General features: G+C 32.6%; 1 protein-coding gene across 14 annotated transcripts; it reads right to left on the bottom strand.

Annotated features, from left to right (window-relative positions):
* Window positions 1-1,708: 1,708 nt before the first annotated feature.
* LOC110994339 (disks large 1 tumor suppressor protein) lies at window positions 1,709-26,470 on the bottom strand. 14 transcript variants are annotated; one of them, XM_022260918.2, is made up of 22 exons: window positions 26,234-26,470; window positions 23,824-23,955; window positions 19,844-19,959; window positions 19,576-19,674; window positions 19,136-19,195; window positions 17,124-17,153; window positions 16,626-16,850; window positions 16,144-16,224; window positions 14,951-15,199; window positions 14,435-14,576; window positions 13,054-13,328; window positions 11,712-11,845; window positions 10,605-10,724; window positions 9,908-10,031; window positions 9,123-9,231; window positions 8,601-8,642; window positions 7,225-7,293; window positions 5,735-5,884; window positions 5,433-5,605; window positions 4,876-4,985; window positions 4,330-4,421; window positions 1,709-4,116 (listed from the first exon to the last, which is right to left on the bottom strand). In XM_022260918.2, the coding sequence occupies exons 1-22, from the start codon at window positions 26,250-26,252 to the stop codon at window positions 4,010-4,012; spliced, it is 2,658 nt and encodes an 885-aa protein (XP_022116610.2). In that variant the 5' UTR covers window positions 26,253-26,470; the 3' UTR covers window positions 1,709-4,009. The 14 variants fall into 14 exon arrangements, with proteins under 14 accessions (XP_022116610.2, XP_022116612.2, XP_022116611.2 ...); XM_022260920.2 differs by having other exon boundaries at window positions 16,626-16,844; XM_022260919.2 differs by having other exon boundaries at window positions 19,136-19,192.
* Window positions 26,471-26,788: the final 318 nt, after the last annotated feature.

Below are 26,788 nucleotides of genomic sequence, written 5' to 3'. Positions count from 1 at the left end.
AAATTATTATGTAAACAACACCATAACTTCTTTAGCTAGAAAAAAGTGAAGGTACTTGCCTGTATACCCATGGCTTAATATTGTTACTTATAAATTTGATCTAACTATGTACAATTAACATGGATGTGTTTATGCACACTTGTTTTATTACTTTGTATAAACTGAAATTTAGATGGTATTTGTGATCTAGTACTAGAGACAAAATAATATTTAATATGCATATGCATAGTCATGTAAGGGGCTTTGTATGAAGTATTTAAACTAAAGCAGTTCACATATTGCTTTCCACTACGTCAAAATAGAAGCTTGGTTAACCGATAGTTGGACTCTGCTAGTGCAAACTGGTCTGACCAACTGCCTAGTGCAAATTCCTACAGCCAAAATTTCATGAAATATATGATATTGATGAAGTGATATATGTATTATTGCTTGATATTTAATTTTGGTTCACCATCTTTCCAAAATTCTGTGTTGTAAAACTAGTGGAATTGAAACGCCAACACTTGTGAACACAAAATCCTTTAAAATCTTTATCACTGATGGATGAACTAAAAAAAATTGGTATGATTATCATTTGTCGTGTTTCTCGTTCTCCATGATCCATCATCAGATTTAGTAAAAATTGTATTGGAAAAGTTCGTGAAATGAAGAGGGCAGGGTAGGTAAAACTGAATAAAAGGAGTATTTTTTACGTTCCAACTTTTCTTTCTGTTAATTTAAATTTTTACATGTTTTTAGCATGAATCCGACCAATTATAAATTAAAGTAGGTATAACATAATTCTATTTTTTAATAAAAACCTAAATCACTTTCAAGTTGTCAGAACGAGACCAAATTTAAATCATCAAAATTGGTACACCCAATCGAAAGTTATGAGGTAACAAAACCATATAATATATTATGGTTATATATATAAAATTAAGAACCTCATTTTTTTGAAGTCGGTAGTACGAATGCAGTAGGTAGGTAAAAAAAACAAAATTGCTTTTTTACCTACCTACTGCATTTATACGGATTTGTTCTAAAGCACTAGCTTTTAATGCAATTCTGAAAGCGACCCTGGTATCAGTACAGTGCGTACCTTGTTCTGATTCGGTTATCGGGTAATAGCCACCATCCACCATCTTTTCTTTCTCCGTCTAGATTTCGAAAGTAATAGGTATTAGTGTAGACCGAGGCGAATCGGATCGAAATAAGAAATTGGTTGATAATTCAAATAACGCACTCAACCGGCGTTTTGCGTCTCTCTCTATACTCTGCACCTCCCGATATAAGAACGTTTGTTAGAATACGTGTCTTTTTATTTACGTAATATTTTTTTGGCTCGAAAACAAAAAAATCATGCAGCAAAGTGTTAAAAAAAATTGCTGCCAGCATCATGATCATTTTGTATTTTCTTAAATTTTTTGTAAGGCACATGATAACAATTTGCATTAAGTACGAAATATTTATTACTAAACTAAGTTTCTGTAATGCCATAAGTTACTAATAGCTCATACTTTGTTTCTTTCAAACAAATTGGGTGCACTGCAGTGAAGAGGGACTTATTATTAGACTGATTTTATATTAGTGCCCATTCACTCAACTTTTAAATTTTTAATGTCATTTTATCTTATAGTTTAAATAAGAGACAATATTGATGTAGATACGCCACCAAATCTAATCGCGACGATTATTAAATGAAAGAAATAGCAAATAAGACAACATAGAATTTTCAACGTAAATAACTTTATTCAAACTAATTCTATTGAACATCACTAACTGATAAACATTGTACATCTGCAAATATGGATTTCAATAAAATGTTAAAATAGGTAATAACTATGTATTTGTTAAAATATTTATACTTACATTTTATTATACAGAAATAAACACATTTTATTAATTTAATAAAATAGCTACTTAGTACGACAATAAATACCTAATTAAAAGAACATACTCACAATAATTCATGTTAAGATATCATTCATTAAAAATAAGACACAAAATAATAAAAAACTTTCCGAAAAATTATAAAAACATGCTTATTAGGCAAAAATTATTATGGCATTATATTTGTAAAGCAGGGATATAAAAAGCTAAAATTTTTATTACATCAGTAATTGGTAAAAGCAATGGATGTTGCCAAATATCTTTGGTTTACATATATTTATGTAATGGCGGATTAAAAAATTCATACTTTGCATTGCAATGTATAACTATACAAATCAATTATTAAACACTCAACGTACACAGCAAACAAAATTAAGTACAAGGGAAATATTATATTATAATTCACATCAAGTCATAAAATATTTTCTCTTAAAAGTAAAAGTATTAATATGTATGAAATAAAATCTAAGGCATTATGTTATCGCAATGTGCCATATTTGCAGATGGGCATACTGTTACTCCGTAAGAAAATAAAATTCTCAATAAATAAATGTCAAACGCTATTCTGGGTGAGACATTTCACACCGTTAACACAATTCCTTACTATAAAAATGATCAACAAACAACTTGCACCTAGTCGACTCCGGTGTGTATGTCATGAGATTCAAATGGCTATGATTGGATGCCGCTTGAGCAAATAATTCTGATTATGTCTTAGCCTAGCCATGCAGGACTGGGTCCATGAGGAGGTGGGTTCCGACTAAAGTAAGTTATAACTAATTAGTTTGTCATATGTAACATCACTGTGCTGTGATTTGTCGTTTTATTAACCGTGTTCATACTTCTAACGCTGAAGAAAATTCACATTACTCTAGCAATCCGATAACAAATCAACATGAATAATACCATTTATTTTTCTACAATATACAATTTCATTTACATAATCGAGACGAAGCTTAATATCCGATTTTAATAAATAATTTTTAGTATAAAGCAATCATATACGGCTATTAAACGCACAATGAACGAAAGCGTAAGTATTCTACAGAGAAAGCGTTGAAACGTAGCGAAAACTTTATTAAACAATTCACGTTCGTATTAAGTGATACATAAAATCTTAATTTCAAAACCAACCTATAACTAGAATGTCAAAAATGTAATAGGAGTGTGTCAATGTAAATTGTCAAATCAAATCAAACTATGAACTATGAACCTCAATCTGTGGGTCTACCGTGACGTCAGAACCGGTCAATGAAAGGCGGTATTAAAACTGTCCGGTTATTTCGTACTAAATAAAAACAGGCCAAAGGAATCTTTGGACTACCAAAACTTCGTTCTGTATATTACAACACTGAGGTTTTTATGACGTGCAGTTAGCCACTGTTAACCTACAATAGGGCAATAGCAAGTCAGGAGTTGTTGGCATGTTTTTATGAAGTTCACGGTATGCCCCTAGCCGTGCAGCTATCGGGTCTCCCTTCAAAATTATATGTAAAATTAGTTTGGAGGGTGACCCTGTCGTTCGCTACTTTGGGGCCATAGGAGATTCTATCTATATTCAAAATATGTTGCACTTAACATATCTGGAGGCACATTTGATCGTCCGTAGGAATACAAGGGCAGGCTGAAGCAGTCTAAATCGGAATAAGAATTAATCTACTTCTAAAAATACAAGGATCATCGAAGTTCCGAATAATTCTGAATCCTTGTATTTTTATACTAAAGATGAGAGATCACACTTAAGTTTTAGATTCAAGTTTTGAGCCCTTTAAGGTTGAAAATTTCAAATACGGTCACTATCAGGTACTTTCATTAAGTGCGATTTCTTTCGTTAGTATCTCGAATTCAGTGCAATCCCGTGGTAACGTTTTCAAAACTGCCAACAGATGGCGTTATACATTTATTGATTACTCGCATTTTGAATTTGCGTAACGGGACTGTTTTAATAAATAGATTTATTGCTTTATCAGATGCATTCTAAAATGCCTTAGTGTTTCAGTCCTGCTTCGAAGCTTATGTTAATTGTAATCCTACCGGTCCTTGCACTAATATAACAATTTGAGTAGTTTTAAAACAACGCCATCTATCGGCAGGTGGTAATAGTTCAAGTGTTGCACTAATATCTGGGTGTGAAGTCCTAAAGCGGATCACGGCGTGGCACCCAAACAGAGGGTCCACTCTCCGCTGCTATAACAGCTTTCACCTTAGCATATATCTCTTCGGGCGTGTCGCCTGTCACTACGGCTGGAAATACAATTTTAATATTAAATCAATAATTTCCATACAAATTCAACCACGCAAACAGCTTTCAATCTCAACCACGTAGATTAATTAAGCTTGCCTCTTTCCTCAAAAATCAATACTAATAAAAAAAAATTAAAACCTAGGCCCAGGTCTAGCAGGTTCGCTAGGCACACTGGCCCCTAAGTATTCTATAAGAATAGACAAATAATATACCAGTGAAATATTCAGCGAATTCTTGTTCCATCTTTAGTGCCCGTTCGTAAGTCTTTTTCGCTTGCTCTTCGGTCATTCGTTTTGTCATTTCCCTGGAAAAAGACATTTAATATCAAAAAAAGAGTGTGTGTAGTTAAGTACGTATTAGAAGTTATACTTCTTTGGCGTATCAAAAAAAACAACTAAAATGCAGTAGTGATTAACGATAAATATTAAAATTAATCAAACAGATTTTATTTAAAAAAATGTAGTAAATACTATCACGGTCGTATATGAAATTGATTTTAAAACACCAAAATAATATATATTTATTTATTCACACTGTTTAATTGTACTGTTACACGTGTTCTATATATAAAATTACTAAAATATATACAACTTGAACATAGTTATCTATTTTATGCCACTTAGACCTAACTTCATTCTGTTAATTTTGTGTCACGGTGCACGCGCTTCGTAAAAATTCACTGTCATAAATTTTTCATAACGCGCCGAAAGAACTTCATATTGTTTTAAGAAATGTATATATTTTTTCGAGAAACTTACATAATAGATTCTACGCTCTTTGGTTTGATGAATATGGCGATGGGAAACAGTTGCGCAACTTGTAACCTTTTTATGGCATTTCCGCTTACGTCTAAAATGCAGTGCTTGCCCTGAAAATGCATAAAGATATTGTTAAAAATATTTATTATTAAGTATAATTATTCCACTTATTACATATCTTTTTTTTAAAGTTTTATCATGCTTTGTATTGTGCCCGTTATATTATAAACATATTATTTTATAATTTCTTAAAATTCTTTAAATATAAATTTGATAAGCGTACATTTTATAAATGAATAAGTTTTTTTATGTTACAGGAGGCAGACGAGCAGTAGGCTCACCTGATGTTAAGTGATACCTCCGCCCATGGACACTCGATGCCAGAGGGCTCGCGAGTGTGTTGCCGGCGTTTTAAGAATCGGTACGCTCTTTTCTTGAAGGACCCTAAGTCGAATTGGTTCGGAAATACTTCAGTGGGCAACTGGTTCCACAAAGTGGTGGTGCGTGGCAGAGTGTTAAAGTTTAGATTCGTGCACGTTTTTAGTATTAATAATTACCTTTTCAGCGACCTCTCTAACGGATGCAACAGATGTTCCATACAAATTCTCATTGTATTGGCCAGCTTCAATAAACAAGTGATTTTGTATATCGCGCTCCATCTGCTCACGGCTGGCCACAAAATGATAATCACGACCGTCCACTTCGTAGTCGCGTCGCGCCCTCGTTGTATCTGAATGAAATGAAGTTTTTTAATAAAATAAAGACTTCTGTCTTTGTATGTTAAAATTAGAAAAAAAATACCAAAAAAGTATTTTGCAACGATATATACTGTTTATATCTAAATATAATTAAAACTTACGGGGAACACAGCTACCGAATTTATCAGGGAATTCTGATATTAGATCGTCATTGATCCTATCCTTAAGCGGGCCTAGGATGATAACAGGTCTAGTGTAGTTTATGGTCATCTGTTGCACCGTTTCGTATGATAATACATTCTCCTCTTGGCCTGCAATAAAAATATTCTGTAAGCATTCTAGACTCTATGGTATCTTAAATTGGATGTACCAAAACAAATGGCTATCAATAACTTTCCATACCCGTATTTGAAATGAGACTTTAGCTTCGTTAGTCATCATTGTATTTAATAAGAATCATATATATGAGAATATTTGAATCTATACATTTGTTTTGGCCATACAACTCTTAAATATAGCGTTTCACTAAGGGTCTATGCGTTAGTCTCTAGAATGCAATATATCGTGACAGTTATTTATGATCTATGCCCTTGTCTATAGAAATATAGAACTTCCGTTACTACTGAAGTTACTAATCTGTGTTGCAATCAATCACTCAAACTAGCGTGCCTCACTAAACAAACTCGTGTCTTCTAATATCTTAAGTGCATTAAAAACTTCGTAACCAATGGAGTCATCTTAAAGCAGCTGAATTTAATGGCTTAATTAACATAATAATTATGATAAACCCAATTGGATACACTTCAAAATCAAATTCTTATTCTGTGATAAATCTAATAATTTATACATACATATCAATTTAAACTAATTAAAACTTTTTCTACTTTAAAATTTCTTACCTCCTGTAAATATAATACAATTAAACCTACCATTTTAAAATCATACATCTTATGCAAATAATAGATATTTTATTGCATATAATAGCAGCTCTGTATAGATATTAAAGCGATTAAATTCAAACAAAATTAAATATTATAGCGAATATTTACAAAGCAAATATAAAAGCTGACTAGTCCGATAATGCGAACCCAATACTTAAGCGACAACATATGAACGACAAAAACGACCAGTACTCAGAAATTAATTCATCTCAAGGCTCGTCAAAGACAATTCTCAAGATAAGCCTGGGATATCGAGTGCTCGTAGCACTGATGAATCCGTGTACGTTGATCATGCTTGATGACGTATGTAATGCAACTAAAGGAAGCGTATACGCGTGCGGGCGTGAAGCTGCGTGAAAGAGGCGGCTCTCGTGTCCTCGTGTGCTTCCAGTGGCCCTCTCTCCCTCCACAAATAATCAAAGCCTTATTCATATCAAATCTCAATGCACTTGGCCGTCGCCCATTCTACGAGTGCTCAGTTTCTATTTGAAAATTTCGTGATTTTTGAAACATTCATGTGTGGAGAGGCTATTAGAATCATCGCGTATGAATTAGAGAGTAAAACAAACTAAACGTAAAATGACAAATAATAGAAAATCGAGTGTTATTTAAATGAATACTACGTTTCTAATTGATGATCATAACCAGAATGCGGGAGGTAAGGTAACGGCTACGGCACTCGCAAGCTACGCCTCACTCCCAACACTTACTCTCGTCCTCGAGATAAATGAGCGTTATCTCCTCCATCATGGGAAGTTCCACTCGGTACAAGATTTCTCCTATACGTAGAAAAATTAACAAATTTAATAGTATTTTAACATTTCGAAACCGGTTCACCAAAACTCTTTTAACAACAATTTGGCACATTTACCATCCATTTTACGTCAATACGCCGACGCATGAATCGAGAATTACCGAGATTATCTACGATAGTTTAACGCTCTAGGCAACTAGAAGCACGGGACGGCGGCCGGACGTCTGTCAAACCCATCCATGTGCTTACGACTCAGTATTGACCAGACTACAACATTTATGCCATGTAAATAAATCGTAAACTATACGACAACCACACAGCCGTAAGCTTTTATCCAATAATAAATAATTGCTGCTTCAAATGTTCATTTGGGACGGTATGGTGTACTGTATCGCACGTTCAGAGATTTTGTAGGCGGAAAGGCCTATGAAAGGAACACAAGAGGCTGCCCCATCTAAAATGACGCTTGGCCCATACGGTTGTGTGGAAAACTAGATGGACGTGTACGTCTAACTCATACGCGCACCCACGTACGAGCCCGCGTATTATTTGACAAGCAACAAACGCGTCAAATAACTAAACCTCTATATAATTAATTGCGAATTATTAAGCATCTTCATGCCTTTCATATACACTACAAGCGTTAATTTACTCACACATATCCAGTAAATAATTTGTTTAACAATCGATAAAACCAATTTACTAAGTATTAGATAAATGTACCATATATTGAAATATAAGAAAATTTAACCTATTTTACTGAAAACTCGGTGACTACTGAAATACAGTATGAATTCAAAGTACGGTAAATGAACATTTGAATATCGATACATATTTAAACCTTAAACATCGTTGTTAGAAAGCAGATAACTTAATAAATATAATAAATAATAAACCTCCATACAGTGTATATTAGCAGCCGCATGAGATAAAATGCGAATTCACCAACATAATCTTATCGACCACGATGCCATGATTTCAGTAAAAATATTGTATTGTATTGTAATGCATAAAATAGTGCAACAGACATTTTGTAAATTTAAAAGGGGTTGTTTAAAAAACAATGTTTTTAAATCCCAAACGCATATTTAGACTTCGATAAAAAATACGTCAGTAAATGAATTTCTGACATTTCTTAAATATTTTGTAAATTCAATAAATAATATATTTATATAACATCAATACGCCTCTTAGACTTCCAATCGTTAGAGATCTTTATCCAATTACACACAACAACGGCTAATAGGCGTCATATCAGTTTGAAGGTCGATAAGAGAATGTCCTACGACAAGAGCGAGACAGCGGTATATATAGAAAGAGATAGGCACTCACCGTCCGCGTTCGTGTCCTCCTGCGTGTAGCAAAGCATGAAAGCTGTAACAAAATTTACAATTACCCTCATAATTAAAAACCGCCAATTTAGATAGAGCATTAGAATGACACAACTTTAAGTTTCATAATTTTATGCTGCCGATTTTTTCTTGTTGAAATCCTCGAAAATGCATTTTGTTTTTAAGCATTTACAATGTGTCGATTTACAAGTATACAATTACTTTTGACGAAATCTACAAATAAGAAAAACAAAGACCCCTCCCCCCCTATAGAGCTTATGAAATACTTGTACAGCCCCAAAAAATAGTTTTTTTAAATATTTATTTATTTTATAACATAATAAGATTATAATATTTTACATTTGAATACCACTGTGATTGGTATTAATGCAACCATCTTTTTGCTATCCGTACCTAAGGTGATAAAATTTATAATGTGGTATAATGTGTAGCATGAAACTCCAGCTAACTGCTGGCATATTTAAAGCATGATGAAGTTATTAAATCTGATGATTAAACTTACGCTCTTGGTCCGAGCCATCTTCAGACTTGCCGTCTTCCCGACTCTTCATAAAAGGAAACTTTCTACTGAACGATAGCGTCTTCTTTTTCCTTTCCAGCGTTGATTGGCTCTGAAATATATTAATTCATATAAATATATTAACCTTCAAATAAAAAAAAAATTGCAACAGATATGATATTCATAATTTGGAGTTTGTTACACTAAAATTACGATTTATTAAAGTTATGTTTAAGTCAGTTTAGTACAAAATTCGGAGCATTATTATATTTTATTCACCGACTAAAAAATGAGGTGTGTGTTTGTTCCAGCCTAGCTGAGCCGTCTGTAAATGGATCTAGTCTTTGAAGGTGTCAAATGGATTGGATTTGTAGCTAGCTAGTAGCATTTGTAGTTATCTGGTTTTCGAGATATTAACTGACTTGACTTACAAAAATAGTATCTTCATATCCCGTATATAGTTAAAGTGTCGTTTACATTCAATGCACTGACGTATCAATATATTAAAGAAATATTTATTTTTAAAAAAATTACTGCATTTCAAAACCGGTTCAATATTTTTTTTAAATATTAATAAGTTAAATAATAATTCGATATATGTAGTGCAGCTGAGTGTTAGACATTTAAAGATTTATTTTAATCCCTATTGTTTTCCTTGATATATGGTTGCAACCAACAGTGTATTTATTAAATTAAAACTTATCAAAGCCACTAGGAGCATTACGTGGTCCTTCGAGCCGGATATTTAATAAATATGCATACAATTATTAGGGACAAAAAACACTTACAGTACTAACAGGGGTCCCTTGACCTTGAAATTTGACCTGCCTGTCGCGTGCACGCTGTTTCCTCTCCCAACGACGCTTCGATGGTATAATGCCGATAGCATCTGGATCAGTACTGTCTAGTCGCCTATAATAATTAATAATTAGTAAAATAACCAAAATAAAGAAACAATTCGAAAATATATTAGGAAATTTTAAACTAAAAATAGACATTACTGCAATATCTTATATCTTTAAACGAGCAATTCTTGTATATATATATAATTGGAATCTCGGGATCGGCTCCAACGATTTTCATGAAATTTAGCATATGGGGGTTTCGGGGGCGATAAATCGATCTAGCTAGGAATAAATGATAGAAAATAACAAAAAGGTGGTGTTTGAGTAGTCCCAATTCAAACTGAAAAATGTATCTTCCTGACATCTATCGGCGAATAATAATACTATTTTTTTTTTAATTGCTTTAACGACACAACAACACTAAAGCTATTCCAGCATATATAATCTATATTGCTCATATTTCATCATTTTATTAGTATGTAATTCGTACTTATATATTATAATTTCCAAAAACACAATTTATAAAAAAAATAAAAATACCGAACAAAGCTCGGCCATCCAGGTACTTATATGTTAATCGTAAACATTTTTTCAACAATCCTTAAACTATTACAATACTGTCGGAATATAAGTGACTTACCTGGCCTGCCACCACTCGTCATCCGAAGCGTTGGTGACGTGCAATATATCGCCGTATCGGAATGGAAGACCTCGCGAAGGTAAGCCATCGTCACGGATCGGATCATAGTCGAATAGAGCTCTGAAAATTTTAATAAACAATTGAATGTTTAACCTTTATTATTTTATATTCACTAGCCGAGTAGCTCATTTCATTGACGTCATATTAAATACGAAAATAATGCGATCAAAACTCGTAATGTGATTCTACCGTCTACTATATTCGCTTAACTAAGATATTTTAGTAAGAATACTTTTATTTCATCATAATGTCCTAGAAAGAAACAACGTTAAATAATTTCTATACGTATGTAAGAATAAATTTAAAAAAAACTACTAGAGACAAGACAACAGAATGAAAAATAATGTCTTTTGTTACTTATTTTCCTTCGGTAACAAAGACTATTTATTTTCGATTTAAGACACGAAAAAAACTAAATTACCATCCATGCGAAGTCGGGACTGACCTATTGTGTTGGAATCGTGAGTACGCAACGCAATAGTTATTTAAAATATTCAAATTTAGTAATAAAAATAGTTTAATATCGATAAATATGTTAATAAGGTACCTACCTATTTATCATAACATCAAGATAACTCGTTTTTAATTTGTTTTTTAATAATGTACTTATTGTAATTATAGACTACGCATCTAAAACACGAATATTATTATCAAAGTCACCACCAAAGCTGTGGTGTATGAATTTGTTCCTTTTAATCGTAATTACTATAAAACAAAACATAAGGAGTTATAATTTTTATATTGCTACAAAAGTATGTAAGTAATATAGCGTGTTGTAAAAATCAATATAGCGTGTTTATCTACTTAGCAAGCGATTTTTAAGGTTTCTCTCTCTAAGGTTGTAGGTTCAAATCCCGGCTATGCTGAAATTGTGCGCATTTAACACTCGTTTGTACGCTGAAGGAATCGTGAAGAAACGTACGACTTTGACCCAAAAAAAGGCGTGTGTCAGACCTACTTTCCCATTATAAAAACAAATGAACAAACAGATACATAAATCTGACCCACATACTTAAAACATTGTAAGCACTACTTAGCAATACATACCTGACATATAAAGATCGTTTCTGCGACGTTCGCAGTAGCGTATTATGTTGCTTCAACTCATTGATACGTGCCTCGAACTTGTTGTATTCCTGCGGCCTATATACAACTGTTAATTTTACATTTTGGCCGGTACTCTGTAAATAAATCACATTCTGTATTACCTGTTTGCTCTCTGGTTGATTGGCATCCTTACGATCACGTTATGCGTTCTACTTACAATACGTGAACTGCTTATTAAATTAAGCAACCATATTTAATATTCAACACGTTTAAGCTATATGCAATATTTATTTTTCTATCAATAGTTATGTGTTCATAAATACTGTGTAAATTTTCACATTACACGATAATCACCCTTTTATTTATATAAAATAAAAAATAAGTTTATATGAAATAATACACTTGGGCAAAACTACGATAATTAAAAATCACAGCAGTTAAATTCACTCACGATGTTTGCGTACATATCGCATGACTAACACTGACCAAATACATATTCTAATAAGCAATGACAATCGATTATGACGCAATGCGTAAAGTACCGTTTACGTGATTTAATAATAATTATTAAATCACGTAAACGTAAATTATTAACTAGACGATAAAGTACATTGCGTTGCTTTTAATGGTTTTTGCGTAGTCTTTTAAAAAAAACGGTTCATTGTATCTGATCGTGTTTAGATTTCAAGGACATGTAAAATTGGTCATCACGTATATTTATTGAGTATTTTGACAATGGTTAATTGTCTATGGAAAAGTCTATATTTTAATATATATGTTAATTTTTTAACTTTTATATATATTTTAAATAAACGAATTTGTTTGAAGGTTTAAATAAAGGCGTCCTTGATATAATAATTTAAAAAAATCTTTATTTATTAGAAAAAATAGGCGGAATAATTGATTAAAGTGATAGATATTGTTTGAATTTCTCTTTTTATATATGCGTGCTTTAATTAAATAAATGGTTTCTTCTTTCGTTCTTTCAAAACGTAATATTATTAATTTCTAATTAATATTGCATAATTAATTGCAGTCAATGTGTTATAACGACATCGAAGGGACTACTTATATCGTAAATACCGGCGTCGTAGCCGATGACGTTATTATTAAGAACCTAATACAATAGAATTATGCCGGGATCTTGTATGTTGTTCTAAACGATGTCGTAAACAGTTTTGACTATAATATGAAATTACTTAAATTCTCTCAAGTATCAGACATTTAGAGTCAAAACTCCGCTCCATACCACAAACATATTGTTATTGGTAAACGAGTAGCTAAATAAAAATCACATTATTTTTTTTATATATTGTATAAAACAGTATAGAAACATCCTTACCTTCAACGCCTTAGCTGCCTGTTCGTGTGTGGCATGCGTAATATCAGTGTCATTAACGGCAAGCAAACGGTCCCCTCTGCGTAATTCGCCCGATCTTTCCGCGGGGCCCCCGGCAAGGAGAAACGACACGTATATCCCGTGGCCATCTTCACCCCCTACTATGTTGAACCCGAGGCCCTGGGTTCCCTTTTCAATGTCCACCACACGGGGCTCTTCGGTACTATCCGTTACGTCCTCGCGTCGCAGCGAATTTGTCGTACTCGACGTTGGGCAGGCTGATTTAGAAATTAAATAATGTACACAATGCGGGTAGTTTGTTCAAGTAAGTCAACTTTTTAAATCTAATTTTGTTTCTGTGATAATTTGTAATCTGATTAATTAAAAGTAATCGAGATTTAGCGCCAAGTCTGGCTTTCGTCACCATAATCTTCGGGTTAGTACTTGTTGGTAAAATGATGTACAATTTGTAAACGTATAAGTTAATTCTTTATAAACCAGCGCCATTACTGTAAACTTTTAATATTGATAACGATCCAAATATATGCGATTTTACTAGTCGTATCAGTATTCGTAGCGCTGATGACGCAACCTTGCAATCGTGCGGTATAAAATCTCAACAATCGGGAATACAATCGCTTCTGGGAATCACTGAATAGCACAGAACACGTTGCCAATTACTATATAAATGACATATATTACAGTCAAACCTGGATAAGAGAGAGCTCAAGGGATCGCGATCACATTTTCTCCTATACAGGTCTTAAGGCAAGTAACATTCTCACTTAGAAATTGACAAAAATGACTGTCATGTTTCAAGTTTCTCATTTATAAGGCAAAATGACGAGACCCGGTTTTTACTCTCATTAATATCTAACAATCTCTCACTGCACGATCATAACAACTTTCAGCTACGCACTCATTCACACACTCACTCGTTCACTCATTCTTAATTTGTAACACAATATTTTTACTGTTTTAAACATGTCCTATGTACCACAGAATAATTTTCAAGTTACCCACAGTAGCACAATATATGAATTTTGTTCGACCCTTTTGTCATAAATAAAGTTTTTGTTTTTATTTATTATAATGCACACCCACACTTTACACCATTACACAACACAACCAATTTAGGCTTAATTAATTAAATTTAATCAGTTAGTTAATTGTATTGAATACTTTGTTTGTTTGTTCCTTTTTGTAAATCTTTTTATTATAACGTATCATGTATTCCATCTGTGGCTATGTTCTCGGTGTATTTGTTTGATATTATATGTATTTGTGTTAGCTGTAGGAGTACAAAAAATAAAAATAAAATAAAATAAATATTTTCTAACCCAGTTGTCACTTACTCAAGTTTGACTGTATTGCAAATACTCACGTGTATTAGCTCTTGAAGTTCTTGGTGAAGGTTGCCCATGTCTAGGTCCCGGGATGAGTACTAAGAGAACTCGTTCACCAGACGCTTTTAGGGCGGCCACGGCATCTTCATGGGTCACGTTGTCAAGATTTACATCGCCTTTCTGAAAATCAGCCACTGTTTAGTAAAAGTTAAATGCAAACTGAATTTTTTAAGACTTTTTAGGAAATCGAGTAACTCGACGTTTTAAGGTTTACGTATAATTGAATGTGACTACATGTTATCACTGTATATATGCCTTATTAAATTGAAATTTATACACATGATATTTAAAAATGTATAATACAAATGCGAAATGCAGATAGACTTATTATATCTACTATAGGCTATGATATTTAAGACCGTTACTTAAAGACAATCAATTCTCAAACATATTTATAACTCGTTTTTAAATGGAATAGATTTTCTAAACACAGAACATTTAACTTTTTAAAGAAATAATTAAAAAATATTGATGGCTTAAAAAAACCAACTCACCGAAGTATTTTTGACCATTAACAATTTGTCTCCAACCCTCAACCGTCCATCTCTATGGGCAGCTCCACCAGCCATTATTTTGGTCACATAAATACCATTATCCCCTGGTATATGCTGGTTTCCAAGACCCCCTGCTATGCTAAATCCTAGCCCTGAGCCACCCTTAACAAGTTCTATTTCAACAGCTTCTTCTTTATTCGATATTTGTGACACGCTCAGGAGATCTTCTCCCGCTCGTCGTTTGACTTTCTAAAGAAAATATTGTTTTTAATATTAAATCCAAGATATAGAATGGTCAAGGTGCCTCTATGTATAGTCGAAAACTAAATTTTTGTCGAGTCCACTGTCAACTTCAACTGTCATACAAATTAAATTTTTAACTTATATAGTAAACTATTGTTACTCCTTCGTGCCTTCTCTATCTATACGACACTGGCGAAATACCTTGTCCCCAGTAGGCCCAAATTAAAACCATAAGAAAAAAAAACTATTGATAAGACATTTTGACTAACACCCTGGTTTGTTCCTCGCTCATCGAATAAGTGTAGCAGTACAGCGCGGAAATGCTGCCAGCCTTAAAGGTAATTTTCTATTTAATATTCTCTAGCGACCCGACCCGACTTCGCACGGGTGCAATGCTGATATTAAATACACTACAGAAAATCTGTGAACGTTGTATATAAAAATGTGGCTTATTCATAAGAGATAGACATATATCATCACGGACTTTTTGTAGACCTTTTCAATGTGTACAATACTTAGTACATTATTTTGATAAAACTCGTAGGGTTCAACCTGCGTTTGCAATGTAAGCGGAAAAAATGTAATTATTTACGACATCACATTAGAAACCTCAAAAATAACAGTACTTCTCCACTATTTAATGGATGTTATTATACATATAAACCTTCTTCTTGAATCACTCTATCTATTAAAAAAACCGCATCAAAATCCGTTGCGTAGTTTCAAAGATTTAAGCATACAAAGGGACAGAGAAAGCGACTTTGTTTTATACTTTGTAGTGATTATTATAAATAGTATATTGCTTAAGAATATTGTAAAGACTGTATATTTGTGTGTTGGAAGTTTAATAAACATTTATTCAAGTACAAAAGTTTTAATATTTATTTCCAACTATTCTAGTTAAGGCGCAATATAACAATAAAATAGAAAAAAAATTAAATTATAATTACCAATCGGACCGTATTGCCGGCTTTTTTCAATGCGTCTACTGCCTCTGCATGCGTCACGTTTTCCACATTTGCGTCGTTAACCTGAATAGGATAAGAAATTTAAATTCGTGTTATTTGTATTTACTCAATATTTGCATGCTTTGAATGTAAACTAATATTATAAAGGTGTGTCTTTAGATTATGTGTGTTTATTTGTTAAACTCAAACCACTTACAAATATCTAAAATTTTAAAGTCTATTAAAGTTTGGTGTATGTAAGCACAAAATTTTGTCTTTATACCTAGTAGCCTACAAACAGAGTAAATATTTAATATATAACATCTGAGCTATTATTTTTGACATAGAGAATAATTATTTCACATCTATTTTATATTATTTACTATTCAGCACAAAACAGATTACAGTAAGTAATAATTTAAAAATTAATAATGCATTTCCAATTAAATTGGTTAATATTTTACATAATAATAACAAGAACCTACTTGTAATATAGCATCATTGATTTGCAGCTGACTAGCTGCCGCTGCTCCGCCAGGGATGAGCTTAGTGACATAAATATGGGGATTATCCGCCACATGGGGATTGTCAGAACCTCCGGCAATGCTGAATCCGAGTCCGGCACCTCCAGCCCTTGATAAAACCACTGTGAGATACTGGTGGCCATCTTCACCTGTCACAGCTCCCCCCTCAATCCCATTAACCTGTAACTGTCAAATGAATTTATACGTATTTTGGTTATCTAAATAATAAAGACTTATCAGAATGTTGTTTTATACCAGTTTCCTTCAAGTTTAGGAATCAATTTATAGAATGCTAATAGCTTGGCTATTAGCGCTTGCAAACAAACAAGCAATTACCACTCTTAGCTAAATTATTGTTTTAATTATTAAATAAAGATATAAACTCTTGGGTACATGCTTAGATTACAGTGGCTCAACTTGGTTATTTTAATTTTTCCGTAGAATATTATATTAGGTTACCTGCTTCATTTCTGGCGAGGAAACATGAGCCTGAAAACAATACACATCATTTAGTTCATACATAACATACTAGAATACAGTAATCTACACCTTATGACAGTAATAAATCAATACTTTTTTCATTGTTTACTGTTACAATGTTACTGTGGCTTCACACATGGTGATGGAATGCATTGTTTGAATTCAACTGTATTACTAAGATCCAGAATGATTACTATAATGATTAATAATTATAATCACTTTCCCATGAGGTATAATTTTTGTTGTTCTTAATTGAATTTTACCCAAAAAATTTAAATAAACATTTAATTATCTATACAAATCAATGTGTGTACCTAAGAATTAAAATCTGATGATATGTAGGATGATTTTAAATTTGAATACAAAAGTGACCATGAACATCTTATTTCATCATATAGGTAAGCTTGGTTGAGTAAAGTATTAACAAGTAAACATATTCATGGCCAATTGGCCAAGTACAGTACAATAAACCTACTTACCGTGTCAAGATTAAATAAGGATGACACTTTTCGAAGGAATCCATTATGGGTTTTTTTCTTCCGTCTTTCAGTCATTTTGTTGACCAGTGTGTCTCAAAACTTGTATTTTTGCACTACAATATGTACACAGCATGCATTGTTAGTTACACACTTGTGACTGCTGTCAGCATCTTACTGGACGATCTCTGACATGCACCATTATTTACCTAGAACCCATTTCTAGCTTACACCAAAATACTTTAATATCCACATTCTAAATATTTGCACAAAGTCCCACTGCGTAAGCTGATTATCTTGTTAGATCCATTTTCAATTGCACCAATCCTTATCTAATTACATGAGCCTAGCCCTTTTTTGATAGTGAGTTTATTAGAGTATGGATATGTAGTTAATTGGTTACAACTTGTAATCAATGATGATATGGAATAGTATGAATGTCAAAGCGATGAAGTTTAATTAGAACGTCCGTATTACGTTATTTATGTGCAATAGAGACCACTTTGGTATCATTTGAGTCTGAAGTATTTATTAAATCAATCAGCTAGTAACAGCTAGCAAATTTTAACAAGCAAAACTATCCTATAAGTTGCATTAGTCTCACCCAAATGGTTGAAAACGTTCCCAAATTATCAAGAAATTACTAAATGTTTAAAAATAGATTAGTGTACATTATATGGCCTTACTTGAGACGGGTACGAAATAACAGCAGTAGGTACAGTTGTGTGAATGTCAAAATTTTATGTGCAATAACATTTCACTGGATAACGTATGAGCAGTTTTCAATAGGCTTTAGTTGCTATAGCGTTCGTTTGATATTGGCACAGTTGTGAAGTTTATCAGCACAAATCCACAGAACGAACAAACGTTAGTATACATATCGCTGAAAACTAGAACTGTGTTGTAGGTTATAAATAGTACTACGAGACGCGAAGCACCAACGATCCGCCATTAGAGATTTTTTGTAGTTTCACTACTTTAATATAACTTTGTGGACGTCACGTCATCAAAAATATCAAAAACTGAAAAGGTGTATAAGAAACCCAACCATCTAAACTGAAAACTAAAACTTTGATGTCGTTAGAAATTGCGCTTGCGCCATTTCTCATTGCAGTTTACAAGAATGACGTTGTCTGATGTACGGTATACGTATTTCTATTTACTAAGGTAGTTTTTGCCGTAGATGGCTCTGAATTACGGATATAAACAATGCACGATGCGCTTAACTGCAGTTGACCTCAACAGTCCACAGATTAAGAAAATTTCAAAGAACTTGCAACATCGATATCCGACTTATGCATCCTACATAAAAATTATACTACATAAAAATTATTTAAAAAATATAAGAGAAGCCTGAAAAGCAACGTGTTATATGCACATAAATAGTTATAATATTTTGTCAGTCTGTATTTAAATATGTTTACTAGTTAATACGTTTACGTTTTTTTCAACCAATTGTCTTGAAGACCCGCAGGAACCCTTAAGACTATAAATAAACAATAACAAAATAACTACCTTCTTTTCATCCGTGTCTGCACTCGGTGAAATGATTGTAGTCGGCACTGTCCCGATCTGCTAAAATATTATTAGACTATTTAAAATTAAAATAAAAACTAAAGAGAGACAGTTAAATTTAAGTTAAGAAGAATTCAGAAACTCATTTAACAATTAAGAAATGGCATTGTCACTAAAAAGCAGCTTTGCCAGGCTGATCGGCCACGGGATAGAACAAATAAGCGGGCATTGTAGTAGAGAAATCCTTTTTGAAAACTTTTACAATTATTTTCACCAAATCACCAAGATGGCTGTTAAAAATATATATTTACCATTACTAAACAGCAAAGACTATTACTCTGCAGACAGTATTTTTGGTAGTATAAGGAACTTTTATAGTAGGTTTTTTTCATTGTATACTTCAAGGAACGGTAGTACCTATTACAAGATAATGTACAAACCTTCGCTGAATCCGGAGTGTCGACATTCCGTTCCGGTTTTCTATTGTCCTGGAGAAAGGCATTTGATACTAATCTGTATTCACTTTCATCATTTGGAATCTATATTAAATAATAGTTGTTTTTAATAATATCAATTAAGTCTTTATCTATATTCCTATGAATAATAAGATTACTCAAGATAGCTTTGGCTCAGATATAGGTTGATTTTTTATCTGTGACATTTCATACAATATTTTGATATGACCATAGTTATTATTTTTAAACTCACTTCACGACGAACTCCATCCGTTTCCCATTTGTTAGCAATACGTATAGTTTCTACCGTCTTTTGCTGAATCGATTTGTTGTCATCTAGAAGAGTGAGCTCATAGAATTCTTGAATATCTGCAATTATAATTAAAATAATTAGGCCCAAATTTCCCATTCGCCAATAAAATTGGGTATGTAGTGTCTAAGTCCTTCAGTCCTTTTTTACAGATTGTTATTTTAGTCGACTGATGACTGGGAAATCATAATTAGACAATACATTCGGGTTTACTATTTAATTAATTGTTTGCATTTCAATTTGCTTCTAACTTCATACCAGTAAGTTAAATAAGTGTTACGATATCGCATATTCTAAGTTTGTAACAGTGAAATAAAAACAATAAAATAAATAGTTAAGCGTTTGTGAAAACAGACACAAAATGTGTCCCTCTTACAATATCTATTTAGTGTTAAAGTTACCTTATATAAATTTTATTACATAAAAATTAAAAGGACCCTTTAACACAGTAACTGTTGTATCCCACGGCTACTTAGCAAATCGCGTGAGTGTTAAAATCGATATTGAGAACGGGCAGTAACCCCACGAAATTTTTATTTTCAGGTTATGTTAATCAAAGCATACATCCGACGTCTAATTAATGATGTTTTAAATATTAACTAAAAACTATTTCTTTAATACAAATGTAATTCCTAACAGAAGTTTATAATATTCCAGTAATGCTTTATGAATTTGTTTTTTTTAAGTGTTTTTTTTAAATCCATTAGTGTATATACGGGATTCGACTAGCTAACACATCACTAATAATAGAAAGCATTTAGCTTTTTATTTGTCAATATAAACGTGATATTTTAAATGCGATCGAGAAGCGAGCTTAAAAATGAAACATAAGCTATATTTGCCTTATCTTCATTTCTGAATCAAGTGTTCTAAAAGAACTTTAGTCTTAAAAGCTCTCGTTCTTGAAGTAGTTGTCTCATCATCAAAAATATTCCAATAATCATTAATTGAAGAACAGAATAAGAAACCCCTTCACTGTGGGGCTTCTAAGCTTAAGACAGTATTGTCGCTGAAGGTGTCTAAACGACACGATCGAACGAATACATTTATAAAGATAAATGTTGTATTATTATATGAAAACCTAGTTTGCATGTTAACACTATCTCTGTGTATGATACTATGGCTAATTTTACTGCCAGTCGTCAAATCAAGGCGGTAGAACGGAAGAGAAGAACTGGCAATAAACTCTCCGTCACTCTTTTTAATCGCCAAGTTTTTTTTACATAACCTTTGTAAGGAGCTGCAACCATTACACCATGTTCCATATGTCATCTTGCGAAATTAAGAAAAATAAAAATAAACTTTACCCTGCATTCCAGCCTTTTTGGCAACAGATGGATTCGCAATTAATTAAAATATCGAAGTAGGTTTAATATAATTACTAATTTTAATCGTTCTTTATTAAGAAAGTTCCTTAAATCCTAACTCATAATTTAATTAATTAAATTTCAACACTTTCGTGATTTAAATCCGAATATTTTAGAAAATAGGTATGTAATAGTGAAAGACATAATATAAAATACTTCTTACAAAATGTAACCATGTATTGCGAATGCTGCTTCGATTTAAAATATATTTATACACATTTCCTGCATAGTAAGTAAACAAAATATTAGTTGATTGCAATTTTAATTGCACCCTAGTACTGACAAGGGTACAATTAAAAATGCAATCAACTTCAAAAGTTGCGATGTATGTTCCTAGTTCTTTATACCAGATTCCATTTGTCCATAAAACAGTGTTATTAAAATCTCAATTGGAAATAGTTGAACACGATCGAATTGTGTCGACATGCCGTTCCACGTATGATTGAAGGTACCCAGTAACCTATGACCCGTATAAAAATAACTAGGTCACATTCTACCAATAAAGTCCATGTTAAACATGTATTTAAACTCAAACTTGTGTGAAATCGCACATCCACTTAATAATAATGTAGCCTTCTATTCAGATAAACTTTTTAGGTACACATATAAACATAGAATACATTAAACTAAGTATTAGAAAGTTAAGAAAAAACTATTCTAATATTTGTATCTTGTTGGTTTTTTGCAGATCTGTTTGACAGTCGGCAAAAACCTTTTCCATTCATACCTTTCTTGGGCCACTCTGTTCCACATCACTCCTGCCACTCGTCTCGTGGTTATGGTTTTTGTTGTCCATTTCAATTTTTGATATTATTGTCTTTCATTGTTATCTATGTTTTTCTTGGGTTTTTATTTTCTTTCTCTTTTCTATTTTTGGTTGGTGGGTTGCGGTCATTTTCTTCCATATTGACCGCTGTCCGGATTAGGAGAGTTTGATGTTGATTTTGGGTTGTTTTAATTTTGAAGTTTTGATTTGTCATTAACGGTTTATTAATTGTATATTAATTCTGTTTTGAAATTAACGGCACATTCACTTACTTGTTTTAATAAAACGCTTTCACTTATTGTAGTCCCTGAGAACCTCAAAAAGCAGAGACTATGGTCTGGGCCTCACATTTGTGTAACTGATTGTGATCATTTGGTTTTATAATGGACAAGAAGATGATCAGTCTGTGCGTGACAAACACTGTCGGCTTTTTTTGTTTAAGCGTGCCGGAATCTAAACGATGTTTTCCTAGTGCGAGCCAAATTTAATTGCGTCCATAGAAAGTCAATTGGTGACAGGAATGACAGTCGCACGATAATACCGACACTGCCTAAGATCTACCCATCGGGTTAGAACACACATTAAGCGATTGATTATATAAATTTGAAACTTTAATCATTCAGAGCGATCCGGGAATGGTGGAAAGATGTAATACAAAAATGTTTGAATTTTTACTTTTATTATTATAATCAGAAAAAACTCTCGATTCGGTAATAGTACACATATAAATAACTAAGTAATAAAAAAATATTTTGTTTTTGATTTTAGGATGTAAAAATATATTATATTTTTAAAGTCTGAATAAGCATAAGGTCAAATTTTATTAGCGCCTACAACAATTATAGAAGCAAATTAGTTGTTAACTAAATATTAAACATAAATAAGAATCGAACAAAATTCATGTATTACATTCTAAATATACTATGAATTACAATAACAGTGTCGTGGTCAAGCACAAACAAAACTCAAGAGCGATTGTGACGTAAAATGCGGTCACGCGCACGTATTGAGTATTTATAGCTAACTGATACGAAAACTATTTAGTTCATTATAAGAGGAAGTATACACCTTCCATTACCCATTAGTATCATATAATTTTGTTTATATCAACGCGAGCTTGTGATGCGGATTAAAATGGGTTGATATGTTATAATTACCCTTAAATTGTAGCATAAATTATATCTTTACAGATTACGAATAAAATAAACTAACATGGAACATTTTTACATTTCTTTGGCGTTATCATTTTTACGCGTTTTAGTTTTGTTAAACTTTATGAAAATAAAGTTTAACAAAACTAAAAGTTTATTGTACTAGATTTAATTTGTAAGATATAGACAGATACGACAAAAAAATATTTTGTCAAGTAAAAGATATGACGGTAAATTTTGGGCCATTATTTTTGTAAGCATTATAGTTAGTTTTTGGTAAGTCGTTGATTTCGTGGACTTGAGATTAAACTAAGCTAGCACTCAGAGGGATCCGCAGTTTGCTCTACAACTACCGACTGTGACTTAACTCGAAAGTTAAATCTGAGCAAAGTCTAAGTGCGCTCTATAGATCTTGCCCTTAATCATTTGGAGTGTGATGTCAATTAGCTAAAATACAATATCGTCATTTATATTTCTAATGTAATATTTATTTGACATAATTCATTATACAGTTATTAGAACTTTAAATTATTTTTTAAGCCCAGCACTAGAATTTTATAACCTGGTAAATAATGTGTATTGTCTCATGTTTTATTAAAAAATGTTTATTTAATTATTTAATATTAGGTAAACACTTACCAAGAAGTGCCTGAAAAAGGCGTGATTTAAATATCCTGATGACTCTTTCAATAGCGAGACGAAGCTGCCGATCTTGAGGCTTTATGAGTTTGCTATGGTAGTCCTCAAGCAATTCCAATGCTCGGTGGGCTTCTGAAAATATAACAATCCTATGTGTCTTTGTCTGAATTACATTCCAAGGCATGTAATTCAGACAAAGGTGATAGTAATTGCGTAGCTAACATATTTTAGGGCACATAGCTTACGCGCCTTGAAATTCTTGTTGTCGTTCTTGAATTCGCATGAACTTAAATAATGAAACAATCTTCCCAGTGGCCATGGCAACTAACGGAACAGAACGAGACGCAGAGTGTACTTAAAAAAAATATAATAAATTTTGTATGTCACTATAACGTTATAAATTATAAAGAGAACCTTGTGTTACGCATTCATGTAATATTTTTTTCAAATACACTTGGAAAAGTGGTGCAAGAAAGTACTAAACTGCTGCCCAAGGTATACCTTGGTTATTTATTCACTAAACGCAAAAGAGGAAGACAATTTAGAAGGTGAGACCAGATTCAGAAAAGCGCAGAAAAGGCAGAGAGTGGCACAGTGCAGAGGAATGGCGGGATTTGTGGGAGACATTTGCAAGAAAACATCACACTGATATTTAAAAAGTTATAAGATGATAGAAATATAATTTTTTTTAAGTGTAAAAGAAACTGCAAATAAATGGTTATTATTATAATTTTTGAACATGAAAAGGTATCTCCTAACCCGGTATGTAAAATTAATCGTAATTGCGAGTACTTAGTTGTTTCTTTGATGTCGCATTTGACAACCTTCTATAGAGTCTACGACCGTAATTGTTAAATGGGCTGTTTGTAGCCGGTATCGTTTCTAAAGGTAATAAGCTGAAAATAGTATGAAATGTAGGCTTCAGTTTTTTTCCGTAATGTGCCTTTTTAATAAAATAATTTTGATAAAAAAAAGCATCACGGCATTAGTCGTCCTTCATAGAAATAGTTCACGATAAGAACGTACTGATGACATACTTTTTAATTGTACTCAGACCGTAGTGCCGTAGCTAATGCACACGATGATCAGCTCGAAGGTCTCAGGTTCAATTCAAAGTAAATTTTGTCGTCCTGCGACAGCTATATGTATATATATATATATATATACCAAATGTCTAATTCGACTGTGACGAGATTGTATTACTTTATGTAGTATATTAAATAATTTTATTATAATTATTATAATAGCCTTTTATCGGACATGACAGTATATTCTTTATTTTTTTTCGTAAATTGTTCTTTTGTTCCATTTTTGCGTGTCCGTTTGCCAGGTGGCAAAGGCCTCCTCCAATCTTCTCCATTCTGGCCTTTCTAAGGCCACTCTACCCCATGTTGTTCCCGCGACTAGTCTCATGTCGTCATCCCATCTTTTTTGTGGTCTACCTCTCTTTCTCTTTCCATCTCTTGGGTACCCAAGTACCCAAGATATTAAATAATACTAACCTAATAATTTGACAGAGTTTTATTTAAAAGTCGTAATAAGCTTAGTAAGCATAATTGTTTAAACAACAATCTGTGAACTGTAAATACAAAAATCGCGGATCGCGGATTGCTTGAACGCATTTTTTTTTCTATTTTCCGAATGGCCAATTAAGCGAGCTTGTGTACCAGTTGACCCATAGCTAACAATCTATAGGTAATTAGTGAAAACAGAACCGCCAAGTAAGCAACAAAATAATTGTGCCTTTACTAAATATTTGTCAATTTTTAATAGTTATTGTTGATTCAATTTTGCTGTTATCGCATCATCCAACAATATTTTAATATAAATTACAAATTTTGTTTGTTTTCTTGACTTTCTTATAGGTATATAATTTTTGCAAAACGGGATATGATTGTCAAAGCAACGGTAATAAACATTACTTTGTGCAATATGAAATCACTATTACTGAAAGGAATAACGATGCCATTAAAATATATGAGAATTCAAAATAATTTTGCAACAATATTTCTCCCTCATTTTTTAAAGCGTGCTCTATTTTATTTACAAAATAATTATGGGTAACATGTATTGGATATTAGTTTAAAATTAGGTTGACCCTGATCGACAATAGAAGACGTTTGTACAGGTCATACCTTAACCTTATAACTCTAACTCCCGTTTTAATTTATTTGAATACCTTACTTATAAGATTCATATTTACACTGTCGTACTATTTGAATAGACCCTATAATTCTATGTCATAACAGTTGATTGGACATGCGATAATATAACTCGAAACCACACAATTCCTGACGCAGCGTCAGTTAATAATAATAGATTTAAGTCCGTAGTATAGCCCATTTGGTTAAAACGTTGTATTAAATATTACTCCCTTATAAAAGAACATAATTTTTATAAGCATATTCACCTTGCTTCCGAACTGGCATCACGATACCGCCCCCTAACGTAATATTGTAACACTAAGAATATATTTTACGACTAAAACGTATTACATAGGACGAGAAATAATCGCGATTAATTTCACAATTTCAATCACAGACGAATACATTTCCACGGCACATATGGTCCCATAACAAAAACATTAAAAATTATTAAAACGATGCCCCTAAAATATTTGCGGTAGTGATTCCGCTTACGAGGGCCGTCTAGCACTGTTCTCGATGGGATTGGTCGATTTTCAGTATGACGTCATAGGGTGGAAGCATAGACAATATTTTGTATTTGTAAGGGTAGGGGAGAAAGTAAAGGGGCTGTCGCCACTACTACGTTGCGTCGCATGACCGCATCGTGCACTTTGAATTCAGTGAATGCTGTGGAGATTTAAAGATTTTAAATTTAGCAACTTTGCGATTAAAAAGAGTGGCGGAGAGTTTATTGCCAGTTCTTCTCTTCAGTTCTACGCTCTTGATTTAAGAACTATCAGTAAATGTAAATTCACATTTAATTTTTAAAAAAATACGTT

The sequence above is a fragment of the Pieris rapae genome, chromosome 15, assembly GCF_905147795.1.
Source record: "Pieris rapae chromosome 15, ilPieRapa1.1, whole genome shotgun sequence".
NCBI classification, from domain to species: domain Eukaryota; kingdom Metazoa; phylum Arthropoda; class Insecta; order Lepidoptera; family Pieridae; genus Pieris; species Pieris rapae.
This window is presented reverse-complemented; position numbering and strand designations above follow the sequence as displayed.

Excerpts from the sequence above, each read along its gene's own strand:
- LOC110994339 (XM_022260918.2), bottom strand. Across the intron at positions 10,725-11,711 it reads AAACGATCTTTATATGTCAG|AGCTCTATTCGACTATGATC; the intron begins GTATGTATTGCT and ends TAAAATTTTCAG. Across the intron at positions 8,643-9,122 it reads AGATGGCTCGGACCAAGAGC|CTTTCATGCTTTGCTACACG; the intron begins GTAAGTTTAATC and ends ATTTTGTTACAG.